We start from the raw sequence: 16,058 nt of genomic DNA, 5'->3' as shown, positions 1-16,058 counted from the left end.
GTTTTTTGGTGTTAAATTATGTGAATTCTTTATACAATTTTGGATATTAACCCCTTATTGGATATATCATTGGCAAATGTCTTCATCCATCTAATAGGTTGTCTTTTCATTTTGTTGATGATTTTTTTTCTCTATACAGAAACTCTTTAATAATCTCATTTGTTTATTTTGTTTGCTTCTTTCTTTCCCTTCCTAAGACAACACACTCCAAAAGATATTACTGAGAGAGATGTCAAAGAGTTTACTGCCTGTTTTCTTCTAGGGGCTTTAGGGTTTTGAGTCTTAATTTCAGTCCTTAATCCATTTTGAGTTTATTTTTGTATATGGAATGAAAAGTGGTGTAGTTTTGTTTTTTGCAGGTATCTTTCTTCTGTTCTCAACACCATTTATTTAAGAGATTGTCTTTATTCCATTGTGTATTCTTATCCCATTTGTCATACATTAATTGACCATGTAGGGCTGAGTGTATCCTGGACACTCTATTCTGTTCCATTGACCTATAGGTCTGGTTTTACTCCAGTACTATGTTGTTTTGGTGTCTATAGCCTTATAGTATAATTTGATATCAGGTAGTATGATACCTTTAACTTTGTTCTTCTTTTTCAAGATTGCTTTGGCTATTCAGGTTTTTTGTGATTCATATTCAATTTTAGGGTTATTTGTCCTAGTCCTATGAAAAATGCCATTAGTATTTAATAGAAAATGCATTGACTCTGTAGAGTGCTTTGGGTTGTATGGATATTATAATGATGTTAATTCTTCCTATCCATGATCATGGTATATACTTTCATTATTTGTATCTTCTTTAGTTTCTTTCTGGAGTGTCTTAGAGTTTTCAAGTACAGGTCTTTTACTTCCTTGGTTAAATTTATTTGTGGGTATTTTATTTTTTGGTTCAATTATAAATGGATTGTTTTCTTAATTTCTCTTTCTGATAGTTCATTGTTGGAGTATAACCAATTTCTGAATGTTAATTTTGTATTCTGCTTCTTGGCTGAATTCATTTATCAGTTCTAGTACTTTTTTGGGAGAATCTTTAGGATTCTGTACATACAGTATCATGTCATCTGCAAATAATGACAGTTTTATTTTTTTTCTGTTCCAACTTGAATACCTTTTATTTCTTTTCTTTTTTTCTCTTTCTTATTTTTGGCTGATTGCTATAGCTAGGAATTCCAATACTGTTTTGAATAAACAGGTTGGATAGCCTTTTCTTGTTTTGGATCATGAGAAGTACTGTTTTACCTCTTTCTCATTGTGTATGATGTTAGCTGTGGTTTCGCCATATATGGCCTTCATTATGTTGAGGTATGTGCTCTCTATTATCACTTTGCTGAGAGTTTTTTATTATAAATGGATGATGGATTTTGTCAGATCCTTTTCTATATCTGTTGATATGATCATAGAAATTGTATGCTTGATTTTGTGTGGTATCACATGATTTGAATTGCAGATGTTGAACCAACTTTGCATCTCAAATATAAGTCCCACTTGATCATGGTGTATTATTTTTTAATGTATTGCTAAAGTTGATTTGCTAATATTTTCTTGAGATTTTTAGTGTCTATGTTCATCAGGGATATTGGCTTATAATTTTCTTTTTCTCTAGTGTCTTTGTGTGGTTTTGAAATCAGGGTAATGCTGGCTTCGTAAAATGAGCTTGGGAGCATCTCACCTCTTCAGTTTTGAATATTTTGAGTAGGATAGGTATTAAATTTTTTCTGAATATGTGGTAAAAATTCACCTGAGAAGCCATCCAGTTCAGGACTTTTGTTTGTTGAAAGATTTTGATCACTGATTCGATATCATTAATTGTAATTGGTCTGTTTAGGTTTTCTGGTTCTTCTGACCTCAGTCTTGGAAGATTGTATGTTTTTAGAAATTTATCTTTTTCTTCCAGGTTGTTCAGTTTGTTGGCATATGATTGTTTGTATAATAGTATTTTCCTATAATTTCTTTGGTGTCAGTTTTTAATTCTCTGCTTTCATTTCTGATATTATTTATTTGAGTCTTCTCTTTTTCATAACTGATGAAAGTGTCATCAATCTTGTTTATCTTTTCGAAGAACCAACAACTGTTGGTTTTATTGATCTTTCGTATTGTGGTTTTAGACTCAAGTTTGTTTATTTCCACTCTGATATTTTTTTTCTTCTATTTTGGGCTTTGTTTATTGGTCCTTTTCTACATTAGGTATGAGGTTGGATTGAGATTTGAGATTTTCTTGTCTTGAGACAGACCTGTATTGCAATGAATTTTCCTCTTAAAACTGTTTTGGCTGTGGCCTATAGATGTTTGGCTTGTTGTATTTTTATTGTCATTCCTCTCATGATACTTTTTAAGGTCTTTCTTGATTCCATTGTTAATGTAGTGATTGTTGCATAGCATGTTATTTAGCCTCCGTATGTTGGTGTGTTTTTCAGTTTTCTTTTTGTAATTGATTTCTGGTTTCATATCACTGTGATCCAAGAAGATGCTTGATATTGTTTCAGTCTTCTTTATTGAGACTTGTTTTGTGGCCTAACATGTGACCTATTGTGGAAAATATTCCATGTGTGCTTGAAAAGAATGCATATACTATTGCTTTGGGGTGAAATGTTCTAAAAATATCAATCAAGTCTATCTGGTCCAATGTGTCATTTAAGGCCACTATTTCCTTGGTAATTTTCTGTCTGATGATTTAGCCATTCATGTAGTGGGGATGTTTAAGTTCCCTACTATGAGTGTTAGTTGTTGATTTCTCCCTTTATGTCCATCAAGATTTGCTTTATCTATTTAGGTGCTCCTGTGTTGGGTATGGAAATGTTACCAGGGTTTTATCCTCTTGTGGGATTGATCACTTAATCATTGTGAAATGTCTTTTATCTCTTGGTACAGCCTTTATTTTAAAGTCTGCTTGTCCAATATTAGTATTGCTAGCCTACCTTTTTTTTTTTTTTTTTTTGAATTTTTCTGAAGTGAGAAGCGGGGAGGCAGTCAGACAGACTCCTGCATGCACCAACCGGGATCCACCTGGCATGCCCACCAGGGGGCGATGCTCTGCCCATCTGGGATGTTGTTCTGCTGCAACCAGAGCCATTCTAGCGCCTGAGGTGGAGGCCATAGAGCCATCCTCAGCGCCTGGGCCAACTTTGCTCCAGTGGAGCTTTGGCTCCGGGAGTGGAAGAGAGAGATAGAGAGAAAAAGAAGAGGGGGAAGGGTGGAGAAGCAGATGGGTGCCTCTCCTGTGTGCCCTGGCTGGTAATTGAACCCAGGACTTCCACACACCGGGCCAACGCTCTACCGTTGAGCCAACCAGCCAGGGCCTACCCTACCATTTTTAAATTTTTCATTTGCATGAAATATCTTTTTCCATCCTTTTACCTTCATTATGTGTGTATCTTTCGTTCTGAGGTGGGTCTTTTGTAGGCAGCATATATATGGGTCTTGTTTTCTTACTCATTCAGCTACCCATTGTCTTTTGATTGGAGCATTTATTCCATTTACATTAAAGGTGATTATTCATAGCTATGTAGTTACTGCCACTTTATTTGTCATATTTTTTATATTTTCTTATTGTTGTTCTTTTTGAAGAACTCCCTTTAACATTTTTTTGTAACACTGGTTTGGTGGTGGTGGACTCCTTTGGCTTTTTCCTATCTGGGAAGCTCTCTATCTATCCTTGAATTCTAGATGATAGTCTTTCTGGGTAGTCATTTTCCATATACGTTCTTACTGTGTCCTGCAAAGTTTCTGCTGAGAAGTCAGTTGGCAGCCTTGGGGTCCCTCTGTAATAACCAGGGGCTTTTAAGATTCTCTCTTCATCTTGACCTTTTGCATTTCCGTTACGATGTGTTTGGTGTGGGCCTCTTTTGAGTTCATTTTATTTGGGACTCTTCCACGCTTCCTGAACCTCTGTGTCTGTTTCCTTCACCATGTTGGGGAGGTTCCAATGTTACTTCATCAGACAGGTTTTGGTTCCCTGTTCTCTGTCTTCTCCATCTGGTTCCTATGTGGTGTGAATGCTGCTGTGCTTTATATTGTTTCAGGGCCCCTTAAACGATTGCCATGACTCTTTTACTATTTCTTTTCTATTTGCTCTTCTGATTATGTTTTCTACTACCTTGTCTTTCAAGTTGCTGACTTAACCCTCTGCTTCAGCTAATTTGCAGGTAATTCCATCTAGTGCAGGGGTCCCCAAACTATGGCCCGCGGGCCGCATACAGCCCCCCTGAGGCCATTTATCTGGCCCCCCGCTGCACTTTCGGAAGGGGCACCTCTTTCATTGGTGGAAAGTGAGAGTACTGTATGTGGCAGTGCCGCAAAGTGTGGCATCAGTCACATACAGTACTACTTCCGGTGACGTGGGAGGCACACGTCATGGCTCTGGAAGCGCATCACATCACTTGTTATAGCTAGCAGTGACAAATATGGAACCGGACATTGACCATCTCATTAGCCAAAAGCAGGCCCATAGTTCCCATTGAAATACTGGTCAGTTTGTTGATTTAAATTTATTTGTTCTTTATTTTAAATACTGTATTTGTTCCCGTTTTGTTTTTTTACTTTAAAATAAGATATGTGCAATGTGCATAGAGATTTGTTCATAGTTGTTTTTTTTTTAAATCTATCATCTTTTTATTTATTTATTTATTTATTTTTTCTGAAGCTGGAAACTGGGAGAGACAGTCAGACAGACTCCCGCATGTGCCCGACCAGATCCACCCGCACGCCCACCAGGGGGCAACGCTCTGCCCCTCCGGGGCGTCGCTCTGTCACGACCAGAGCCACTCTAGCACCTGGGGCAGAGGCCAAGGAGCCATCCCCAGTGCCCGGGCCATCTTTTTGCTCCAATGGAGCCTCGGCTGCGGGAAGGGAAGAGAGAGACAGAGAGGAAGGAGAGGGGGAGGGGTGGAGAAGCAGATGGGCGCTTCTCCTGTGTGCCCTGGCCGGGAATCGAACCCGGGACTTCTGCACGCCAGGCCGACGCTCTACCACTGAGCCAACCGGCAGGGCCTGTTCATAGTTTTTTTTTTTTTTAAAGATTTTATTTATTCATTTTACAGAGAGAGAGAGAGAGAGAGAGAGAGAGAGAGAGAAGGGGGTAGGAGGAGCAGGAAGCATCAACTCCCATATGTGCCTTGACCAGGCAAGCCCAGGGTTTTGAACTTGCAACCTCAGCATTCCAGGTCGACGCTTTATCCACTGTGCCACTGCAGGTCAGGCCATAGTTTTTTTTATAGTCCGGCCCTCCAACGGTCTGAGGGACAGTGAACTGGCCCCCTGTGTAAAAAGTTTGGGGACCCCTGATCTAGTGACTGTGGTCTTCGTTTCTGACTGGTCCTTCTTTATGCTCAAGTTCTCACTGAGTTCATCTCTTCCCCTGAGCTCACTGACCCTCCTTATAACCTGTGTTTGAACTCCCTGGTGCCCTTCAAGCTGCTGCCCCAGCGCTGGAGCCCAGAGGGAGGGAGTCTGAGGCAGTCCCTGTGGGCCCTTTAAGAGGAACGCCTGGGACTCCAGCAGCTCCGTCTCCCTCAGCCACAGTCCCTGCTGGTTTCTACAGTCAGAAGCTGTGGGGACTCCTCTTCCCGGCACTAGGACCCTGGGCTGGGGGCCTGGGCTGGGGCTGGGACCCCTGGCTCCTCAGGGGGGGACCCTCACAGCCAAGATGTGCCTTCTGGTTCTTATCCTCCACACATGGGGGTGGGTTGAGCTGGTTCCTTGACCCCGCCCTCCTGCCAGTCAAATCCTTTGTTGTGGGACTTCTGTTCAGCTCGGCTCCGGGCAGCTCTCAGTGCTGGCTCTGCAGCTATCTTGTAATTCTGGAGTCGTTGTGGGGAGATGACAGTGTTTACCTACCTCCCTGTCTGACTGGAGGCACACGTGTGAACTTAATTCTGTGTCATGGAGCGTCTTAGCCATTAGCTGAAATAGAGTGGGGAATACTGTACTTACAGTATTTAAAATGAAAAAGGATGTGATGGTTTTCTCTTCACCGTTGTTCTGTTCTCTCTCTCTGGGACCCGCTGGGTCAGTGGTCTGGGTTCCCAGAGCGCCTCTCACCGTTTTCCGTGCCGCACGGTTACACTGCCCTCTGCTGGTGGAGGGTCCCTGCCGCACTGTTACACTGCCCTCTGCTGGTGGGAGGGTCCGTGCCGCACCGTTAGACTGCCCTCTGCTGGTGGGAGGGTCCGTGCCGCACCGTTACACTGCCCTCTGCTGGTGGGAGGGTCCGTGCCCCACAGTTACACTGCCCTCTGCTGGTAGAGGGTCCCTGCCGCACCGTTACACTGCCCTCTGCCGGTGGGAGGGTCCGTGCCACACCGTTACACTGCCCTCTGCTGGTGGAGGGTCCCTGCCGCACTGTTACACTGCCCTCTGCTGGTGGAGGGTCCCTGCCGCACTGTTACACTGCCCTCTGCTGGTGGAGGGTCCGTGCCGCACCGTTAGACTGCCCTCTGCTGGTGGGAGGGTCCGTGCCGCACTGTTACACTGCCCTCTGCCGGTGGGAGGGTCCGTGCCGCACCATTAGACTGCCCTCTGCTGGTCGGAGGGTCCGTGCCGCACCGTTACACTGTCCTCTGCTGGTGGGAGGGTCCGTGCCGCACCATTAGACTGCCCTCTGCTGGTGGGAGGGTCCGTGCCGCACTGTTACACTGCCCTCTGCTGGTGGAGGGTCCGTGCCGCACCGTTACACTGCCCTCTGCCGGTGGGAGGGTCCGTGCCGCACCGTTACACTGCCCTCTGCCGGTGGAGGGTCCGTGCCGCACCGTTACACTGCCCTCTGCTGGTGGGAGGGTCCGTGCCGCACCGTTACACTGCCCTCTGCTGGTGGAGGGTCCGTGCCGCACCGTTACACTGCCCTCTGCTGGTGGAGGGTCCGTGCCGCACCGTTACACTGCCCTCTGCTGGTGGAGGGTCCGTGCCACACTGTTACACTGCCCTCTGCTGGTGGGAGGGTCCGTGCCGCACCGTTACACTGCCCTCTGCTGGTGGGAGGGTCCGTGCCGCACTGTTACACTGCCCTCTGCTGGTGGGAGGGTCCGTGCCGCACCGTTACACTGCCCTCTGCTGGTGGGAGGGTCCGTGCCGCACTGTTACACTGCCCTCTGCTGGTGGGAGGGTCCGTGCCGCACTGTTACACTGCCCTCTGCTGGTGGAGGGTCCGTGCCGCACCGTTACACTGCCCTCTGCTGGTAGAGGGTCCCTGCTGCACCGTTACACTGCCCTCTGCTGGTGGGAGGGTCCGTGCCGCACCGTTACACTGCCCTCTGCTGGTGGGAGGGTCTTCAGCTCTGTCTTGTGTCGTTCCAAAAACTGCTGTTCCTCATAACCATTTTTAATTTAAAAGTGCGTCCATATTCTCTGACATTCCTTTTTAAAATATCATCTTGTTCTTAAAATGAGTGAAATATCTTTTCATTTCCTCGAAGGTAGTATTCCTAGATTTTTCTTCTTTTGTTCTCTGTTTTCTCTAAGTGGGTCTTTTTGTTTGTTTGTTTGATTTGGTTTCTCTCTCTTCATGTTGAAGCTTTTCCAGTTGGCTGGTGGGTCTCAGGTGTCCAGCTATATTTAAGAGTGAGGCGCAGAGAGTCTGACTGGGAATTCCGCGTTGTTTGGTGGAGCCTGCCGGGGCTCGGCTGTTCCTACGGGGGGGTGTCCAAGTATGACCCCTGCCTGTGTGTCTTCCCTTTGAGGCTGGCGGGTTTTCCCAGAGAGTGTCACAGCCTTTGTCTTAGAGGACAGGTGTGGAGAACAACGCTGACTCCCACATCCTGGAAACTGAGCAGGGAACGGGGTGTCACCATGCTGTGGGTGCTGTGACACCCCCTCTAGTACCCTCTCTAGTGGTCCCTTTAGGACTGAAGGGCCTGTTGCAGCAGGGACGCTGCTGTCTGGCACCTGCGGGCATGAGCTCTCTGCAGGGACAGCCAGGCGGAAGAGCTCACCTCTTCTGCAGTGGTAGCCCCTCCCCCCACAGCCGTATGTCCAGTGCCTGGTCTGCAAGCAGCTGTGAGGGCCAGCACCGTGACTGCTCCAGCTGGACACGTCCAAAAGGCCACCCCAGTCTGGGGTCTCTGGGCCTGGCCAGAATGACACAGCCCTGCTTCTCCTGCGTGCCAGCCTGCCTCCTCCGTCTTCTCTCCCTCCTGCGGGGACAGGCTCCAGCACCCGTGCCTGCACCCCAGTCTGGTTCCTCAGGACACTGTGCCGCCTGTACACACGTGCAGCGGTCATACTGTCCCTGTCCCCTGTGCAGGGGGCCCCTCCTCTCCACCTCACGCCCTGCCCCCGGCCCCGCTAGCCGCGCAGGTGTGCCTGGTGTACCCAAGCGTGAGCACCGCGTCCCTGCTGGCCTCTGAGATATGCAGACTGCGGCTCTCACGCCAGTGGTGGTGTGCAGTCCCGTGACTGTCTGCTGTAACGAGGCAGAGTTTTCTGCTGAAAGGCTGCTAGACTTCCCTGCACCCTGCAGCAGTAGAACCCACAGGAGCCCACAGTGCCCGGGCTTTGTGGACTTCCACAGCTCAGACCAGCCGTCTCCTGCTGACTTCCCGTGCATGAGGCTCAGGTGCAGGGCATTCTGTCCGTCCCGTGTTCCGTTTCTAAAACTGCTGACACCTCACATGTGCTGTCAGGCTCTGTTTCTCCTCGCGGCCTCTCCAGGTCTGTGCCCTGTTCCGTGCGCTCTGTGGCTTCCGTGGCTGAGAGGGGAGCAGCGGACGCACAGACGTTTGTTCTGCCGGCGCGCCTGAGAGCCCTGTGCTCTGGGGGACGCAGCACTTCTGGGGATGATCGGAAGAAACCTTTAATGCATTTTAGTGGCTCTTGTGGAGTGCTCCAGCTTTGCTGTAAAAATTAGAAAATGTACCTGTCGATGTAATTTTAGTCCATTTATCAACATGAGCTAAGGGTATAGAGCCAGAAATTGAAGTTTATTACAGTTTACAACTTGAATCATTGCTCCCTCAGCGACTGAAAGGTTTGTGACGGCCTATGGATACTTCCAAACATTGTAGTCTCTGTTCCTTACTAATGCTCTGTGGACAGAAACCAGCTCTCAGTATATTTCATGTGTCCCCTTAGCATCCAGAGTTATTTGATGGGAAGTGATGTGAAGTTTGCCATATGATTTTCTAAAGCAGTGTTTTTGTTTGTTCGTTTGTTTGCCCAGAGCTCCAGAACTATTTAGTTATATCGCCAAAAACAGTCAAGAGGACGTGTTCTATGAGGATGACATTTGGCCTGAGGAAAATGAGAACGGGTAAGCAAGACGTGTGCCTCACAGGTCCATGCAGTGGTCTCAATGAACATACAGGAGTAGTTTTTTTGAGAATTTATATTACTCCCCACCTGACTGGTGGTGGCGCAGTGGACAGAGTGTCCACCTGGAACACTGAAGTCCCAGCTTTGAAACCCCAGGGTTGCCGGCATTAGTGCAGGCTCATCCGGCTTGGGCATGGGATCATGTCTGTGGCCACTGGCTTGAGCCCAAAGGTCACTAGCTTGAGCAAGGGGTCACTGCTCGGCTTGAGCCCCCCAGTCAAGGCACATATGCGAACGCAATCAATGAACAACTAAGGTGCCGCAACACAACTATGAGGTGATGCTTCTCATCTCTCTCCCTCCCTGTCTGTCTCTTTTCCCCTCCCACCTCTCTCTCTCTCTTAAAAAAAAAAGAATGTATATTACTTTTGGGGACAGGGTTTTATATTGTTTTGTTTTTGCTTCAAGATCTTAATACAATTCTTTATTTCATTTAGGACAAAGTACTTTTAAACTAATTTTGTGACTTTTAGAAAAGTACTGAGAATGAACATATTCAGAGTCACTCCCAGTTAGGGGTAGTGACCGATGTCTAATTAATTACACATGGATGACTTCCGTGCTCTGCAGCCCTCCGGAGGTTTCTGTCGGGCCTTTGATGTAGCCCTCACGAGGCTCTAACCTGTGGGAAACCGTTTGTTTTCCACGTAGTGCCGAGAAAGTTCAGGAGATCATGACGTGGCTGAAAGGACACCCGGTCAGCACCCTGTCGCGCTCCTCCTGTGACCTGCAGACCCTGGACGTGGCCATCGTGGAGCGGATCGAGGAAGAGGTCGAGAAGTGCAAGGTACCGTGCTCTCCATCCCCCGCCTCGACGCAGTGGGAAGCCGATTGATTGCATCCCTTTCTGTAACTTTGATTCCCCTTCCCGCGTGCCTGCTGTGGGATCACGGAGCTGTCCCTCTGCGGACAGTGCAGCAGGGGCGGCGGGAGTGGGCTGTGCCGCCGACCACGCCCCGTTCCGCCCCCGCCCCGCCCCGTGCTCCTGGCCGGGCAGACTCCTCACCTCCCCTGACTTCCTTTCCTCGTGTACACCGAGGATAAATGCATCTGCCGCGGGGTCACCAGAGGGCTCACCGAGGGGGTGTGGTGCCTCCCTGTCACCGTCATTACGCCTGGGGACCCCGGGATGCTGCAGCTGCTCTCTCCTCAGTGTGAATGCAGTAGGAAAGCACCAGACGTGACTGCCTCTCTGGGGAACGAGGGTTTGGTGCTTTGAAAGGTCATTGAGTTCAGCTGAGGACAGAGTCTGCGTTTCTTTTTTTCTTTGTCTTTTTACATTTCTTTTTAAAAATCTACTTGTCCAGCATTGTTTTTTTGTTTGTTTGGGGAATTTTGTGTGTGTGTTTTCAGTGAGAGAGACAGACAGGAAGGGAGAGAGATGAGAAGTATTAACTCACAGTTGCGACACCTTAGTTGTTCATTGATTGCTTTCTCATATGTGCCTTGACCGGGGGCTACAGCAGAGCGAGTGACCCTTTGCTCAAGCCAGCAACCTTGGGCTCAAGATAGCAACTATGGGGTCATGTCTATGAGCCACGTTCAAGCTGGCGACATTGGGATTTCGAACCTGGGTCCTCCATGTCCCAGTCCAGTGCTCCAACCACTGCACCACTGCCTGGTCAGGCCCAGCACTGTTTTTGAAATGAGTTTTCTACTTAATAGAAGTTTGTAATTTTAAGCCCCCAAATTTTACGTTAACCCATTTGGACACAGAGCTTCCTAAAAGGTTTTACACGTTTCTGTCTTACTTTATAAACAGAAGATACACGTGCAAAGCTGTAGTCTAATGTTCTGGTTACAACATTTTTAAATTTATGTGTGCCTATAAATACAAGGAATTAAAAATATATTAATGTGTCAAGGAGGTACAGTTATGAGTGATGTTTTTCCCTTTCAGGGCAGTAAACAAACCCAAAAGGACAACATTCTGAGCACAGTGGATACGTTTATAATGCGGGATTATCATTAACAGTCTCGGTTGTTTTCTTACTGGACAGGATTCCCAAGCTCAGCTAATTATAAAAATTGCTGGAGGCACTTTTTAAAAAACACGGCTCTGGGTTCCACCCCTGTAGCGGTGCTGCTCGCACTTGAACATGCAGAAGGTCCCAGGCAGGTCTCATTGGGACACAGGTTCTGGTTCCGTAGCTCTCGGGTAAGCATGAGACTCTGTTTCTGACGAGCTTGCAGGTGACCACATTTTGAGTAGCCAGCCCCAGAACTTCTCATCCAGTAGTTGTGATTTGGGGTTTAGTGTGAAAATCCCTGGCGTATTGATTTGCCTAACGGGTCAGGTGTGATTGCTGTGTCTTCTCATTGGTGCTACAGTGTATCACTACCAGGGGTGTGTCATCTCCCATGCTACAGTGTATCACTACCAGGGGTGTGTCATCTCCCATGCTACAGTGTATCACTACCAGGGGTGTGTCATCTCCCATGCTACAGTGTATCACTGCCTGGGGTGTGTCATTTCCCATGCTACAGTGTATCACTACCAGGGGTGTGTCATCTCCCATGCTACAGTGTATCACTGCCTGGGGTGTGTCATCTCCCATGCTACAGTGTATCACTGCCTGGGGTGTGTCATCTCCCATGCTACAGTGTATCATTGCTGCCTGGGGTGTGTCACCTCCCGTGCTACAGTGTATCACTGCCTGGGGTGTGTCATCTCCCGTGCTACAGTGTATCACTGCCTGGGGTGTGTCATCTCCCATGCTACAGTGTATCACTGCCTGGGGTGTGTCATCTCCCGTGCTACAGTGTATCACTGCCTGGGGTGTGTTATCTCCCATGCTACAGTGTATCACTGCCTGGGGTGTGTCATCTCCCGTGCTACAGTGTATCACTGCCTGGGGTGTGTTACCTCCCATGCTACAGTGTATCATTGCCTGGCGTATGTTAAAGCCAACTCTCCAGGCACAGTTCTTCACTCTGCTTTTTGAAATCGTTTTAGATGTTCTATATTCTCTCCCCTCCTGCGGTTGTCAGTGGATGGAGACCAGTTGGGTCTCTCCATCCTTCTGGTCGGGAAACAGGGGCACCCTGTCAGTGAGGCCATCCCCGGTCACCCTGTTTGCAGCTGCCCGCCTCCTGCCTGCTCTGCTCCTCACTGTGCTTTCTACCTTCAAACTCACTATCTTTTCCTTATTCTGTTTCTCTGCTGTCTCCATCAACTGGAAGACAGGAACACATCACTGCTCCGTCCCCACACCAAAACCAATATGTGGCCCACAAGGGAGCTCAGAAATTGTTGTTGGGCGAATAAACGCAGTGTCTCTGTAATACAATAAAGTGTGCTCTGTTGAAGGGCCGGAGTATCTCACAGTGCGCACACGTGGGCCCCATAGCGTGAAGGTGCTGCAGCCTGGCTGTCTCGTGTCCCCTCTCTTACTGCCCTGTGCTCGGAAGACGGGTGACCGCTGCAGGCTGAACTGCTGCCGTGTTCCTGGTCGAGAGTTCAGTTCAGAGTGTGTTGTGTGACGGGTGGTTGTACAGCGCTGGTGGGCATCAGCTAGCCTGACAGTTTTCCCATCCCACAGATGGGAAGGAGTGACGCTCGGTTACATGTGAGCTGACGGAGTTATTAATACGAGCGCCATAGATAACAATGCAGAGGGCTCTGCCAGCATTTTGTAGGTCAGAAAATTCAAACATCAGTGCTGGTTTCGCAACAGAGTCCAAAAGCAGGGATTTTATTAAATGAGTGGTACCTGTTTATAAGTAGCCACAAAACCCACAGTATTGGCATAGATCAATACTTTATACCTTTAAAGAAAAAGTCTTTGTTGACCATTGTTTACAGTACTTTTTAGAGTAAAGAAGTCATTTGCATGGGCTAGCATTTCCATCACGTGTGACCGTGGGTGCTGGCAGGCAGGGTGCTGGTGGGAAGGCTGCTGCCAGTGCTCAGTGATGGGCAGAGCTGTCTCCCAGAGCCGGGCACGCTCACCACAGACATACTCATGCCGTGAGCATCCTCCAGGCTGCCTCCTTGTCATTCTGCATGTTTCTATCTGTCTTATTCTTTAAAATTGTTACTGTAAGTTAGAATTTATTTAGCCTGACCTCTGGTGGCGCAGTGGATAAAGCGTCGACCTGGAACGCGGAGGTCACCAATTTGAAACCCTGGGCTTGCCCGGTCAAGGCACATACAATAAGCAATCAATCAATGAACAACGGACAGTGAAGCCACTAGGAGTTGGTACTTGTCAGTCCCCGTCTCTCTCTCATCTCTCTGTAAATTCAATAAGTAGAATCTTAAAAAGAAAGAAAGAAAGAAAAGAATCAGTTTATCATTCCTCCTTGCTGCATCTGAAGAACCGCAGTCATCAGTATCTGAAACGCTTTGTCTCCTCAGCAAAGGAAGAGCAACAAGAAGGTGCGGGTGACAGTGAAGCCCCACTTGCTGTACCGGGTGAGTCCCCGCTGCCACGGTCAGAGCGGTCCCAGCGGGCAGCCGCCGCAGCCGCCGTGTGCTGTAGCGTTGAGATTCGGGCTGGTCGTGAGCCGAGCTCTCTCCCTTCAGCCTCTGGAGCAGCAGCACGGAGTCATTCCCGACCGGGACGCGGACTTCCGGCTCTTCGACCGCGTGGTGAACGTGCGGGACAGCTTCTCCGTGCCCGTGGGCCTGCGGGGCACCGTCATCGGGATCAAAGGCGGTAGGAGCCTGGCGCCGGCCCTCAGCGTGGGGCGTGCCCGCGGCGTAGCAGGCAGGGATGACGAGAGCAGGGGCCTCTGCATTCTTTTCTGTCGGTTAATTGTTTTGTTTTAGTTTTCAAAGAAAAATCTTTTCTGTCTTGTGCCAGTCAGTGTCTAGGAAGTGATTAAAAGAAGGGGAGGCTGGGTGAGGACTGTGGGAAACCTGGCAGCTTCCACAGAACCCGTGAAACCGCAGGAGACCTTGGAGCAGGTGCACACGCCCTCGTGAACCGCGAGGAAAGCTCTGCCGTGTCTCCCGAGTCAGGTCTCCGGCTGGTCTTGCTGGACGTGGACCTTAACGGTCATCGTGACTTCTTGGTTTCCATGGAGAAATAAACAAATGTGAATCAGGAGCTTATTTACAGTTAAGAGTTTCCAGTTCAATGTGCACATTAGCTTGAATTTTATAAACACGGCTAGATTCTGGATATAGAACAGACCCACCGATCTATTGCACAACCGTGGGCAAATAGTTAACACTTCCGTGCTGTACACTTAAAAATGTTAAGATGGTAAGTTTTATGTTGTGTTTTCTTTTACCAAAAAAAAAAAAAGTGAGAGAGAGTGGAGAGGAGACAGAGGGACAGCAAGGACCTCCCGGTGCCTGGGGGGAGTCCCAGCAGGGACCCCAGAGAGTCCGCCCCACATAAAGCAGCCCCTCTGAGGCTGGGGCCCAGTGCTGGCCGGGCAGCCCTCCCCATCTGGCACCCCCGCTTGCTGTCAGGAGGGAGGAAGGGCAGGCGGACCGTGAGCCCGGGAGAACTGCTTTTTCAGCGCCAGCCCTGTGCCAGGCGCTCGACACTTCACATTTAGCCCCAGGTGTTATCCCCCCCCCCCCCCCCCCCGTGGTTAGGTGACTGCCCTGTCCTCACCTCGGTGGGTGGCGGTGTGGGGTTCGAGCTCTCGCCTTGCTCTTTCCTAACTGTGGGCGTGGCTCTCCACGGTTCCTATCTTCTAACTGGGCGTGGCTCTCCACGGTTCCCATCCTCTAACTGGGCGTGGCTCTCCACAGTTCCCATCCTCTAACTGGGCGTGGCTCTCCACTGTTCCCATCCTCTAACCGGGCGTGGCTCTCCACGGTTCTCATCCTCTAACTGGGCGTGGCTCTCCATGGTTCCCATCTTCTCATCCTCTGGGCATCTCCCCTGTTTAGTTGAATTCTCTAAAAGAGAATTTTCTTCTCTGATTTGTATTTTTCTGAAGCTGGAAACCGGGAGAGACAGTCAGACAGACTCCCGCATGCGCCCGGCGGGGATCCACCCTGCACGCCCACCAGGGGCGACGCTCTGCCCACCAGGGGGCGATGCTCTGCCCCACCGGGGCGTCGCTCTGCCGCGACCAGAGCCACTGTAGTGCCTGGGGCAGAGGCCACAGAGCCATCCCCAGCGCCCGGGCCATCTTTGCTCCAGTGGAGCCTCAGCTGCGGGAGGGGAAGAGAGAGACAGAGAGGAAGGAGAGGGGGAGGGGTGGAGAAGCAGATGGGCGCTTCTCCTGTGTGCCCTGGCCGGGAATCGAACCCGGGCCCCCCGCACGCCAGGCCGACGCTCTACTGCTGAGCCAACCGGCCAGGGCCTCTTTTCTGATTTTTTTAAATGTCTTGGCTCTCTTTCTGGCTGCTGGAAATGGAGAGAGGAGGGCGTGGGCCGGGTGTGGAAGGGTCCGAGGGGTCAGGGAGGCAGCCCCCCGCCGCGGTCTGCTCCCCTGCTGCGTAGGCCTTGCAGACAGCGAGCCTGCTGGGTTGGACGCAAGCTAGGCTTCCAGTAAAGGCCTGAGGAATCTGGTGAGCCGCGTCTCCTCCTCTGACTGTCAGTCCTCGGGAATGCTTGGAGTTTTGTGTTGAGAGCTGTGTCCACCCTGAGTGGGGAGAGCTGTCCTTGGTGAGCCGCATCCGGCTGGACATGTAGAGAAAGCGGGGTATTGGTTGTTAGGGCCCTCGGCCGAGAGCTCATCTCCATGGTGACTCCCCTGAGCAGTGAAAAGCGTCAGCTGTCTGGTGAGGAAGTGGCCCCTCCGTCAGACAGGCAGTGGGGGCTGGAGGGGAGCGTCTGGTA

The 16,058-nt window shown here is 49.5% G+C and overlaps 1 protein-coding gene across 1 annotated transcript in view; it reads left to right on the top strand.

Annotated features, from left to right (window-relative positions):
- Window positions 1–16,058, top strand: part of XRN1 (5'-3' exoribonuclease 1) — a 109,291-nt gene that overhangs the window by 61,048 nt on the left and 32,185 nt on the right. Inside the window, exons 26-29 of the mRNA XM_066241760.1 lie at window positions 9,155–9,244; window positions 9,958–10,093; window positions 13,667–13,723; window positions 13,835–13,967. Coding sequence (XP_066097857.1) covers window positions 9,155–9,244; window positions 9,958–10,093; window positions 13,667–13,723; window positions 13,835–13,967 — 416 coding nt within the window. The remainder of the gene's footprint in view (window positions 1–9,154; window positions 9,245–9,957; window positions 10,094–13,666; window positions 13,724–13,834; window positions 13,968–16,058) is intronic.

Source organism: Saccopteryx bilineata, chromosome 8 (genome assembly GCF_036850765.1).
Source record: "Saccopteryx bilineata isolate mSacBil1 chromosome 8, mSacBil1_pri_phased_curated, whole genome shotgun sequence".
Classification (NCBI taxonomy): Eukaryota; Metazoa; Chordata; class Mammalia; order Chiroptera; family Emballonuridae; genus Saccopteryx; species Saccopteryx bilineata.
This window is presented reverse-complemented; position numbering and strand designations above follow the sequence as displayed.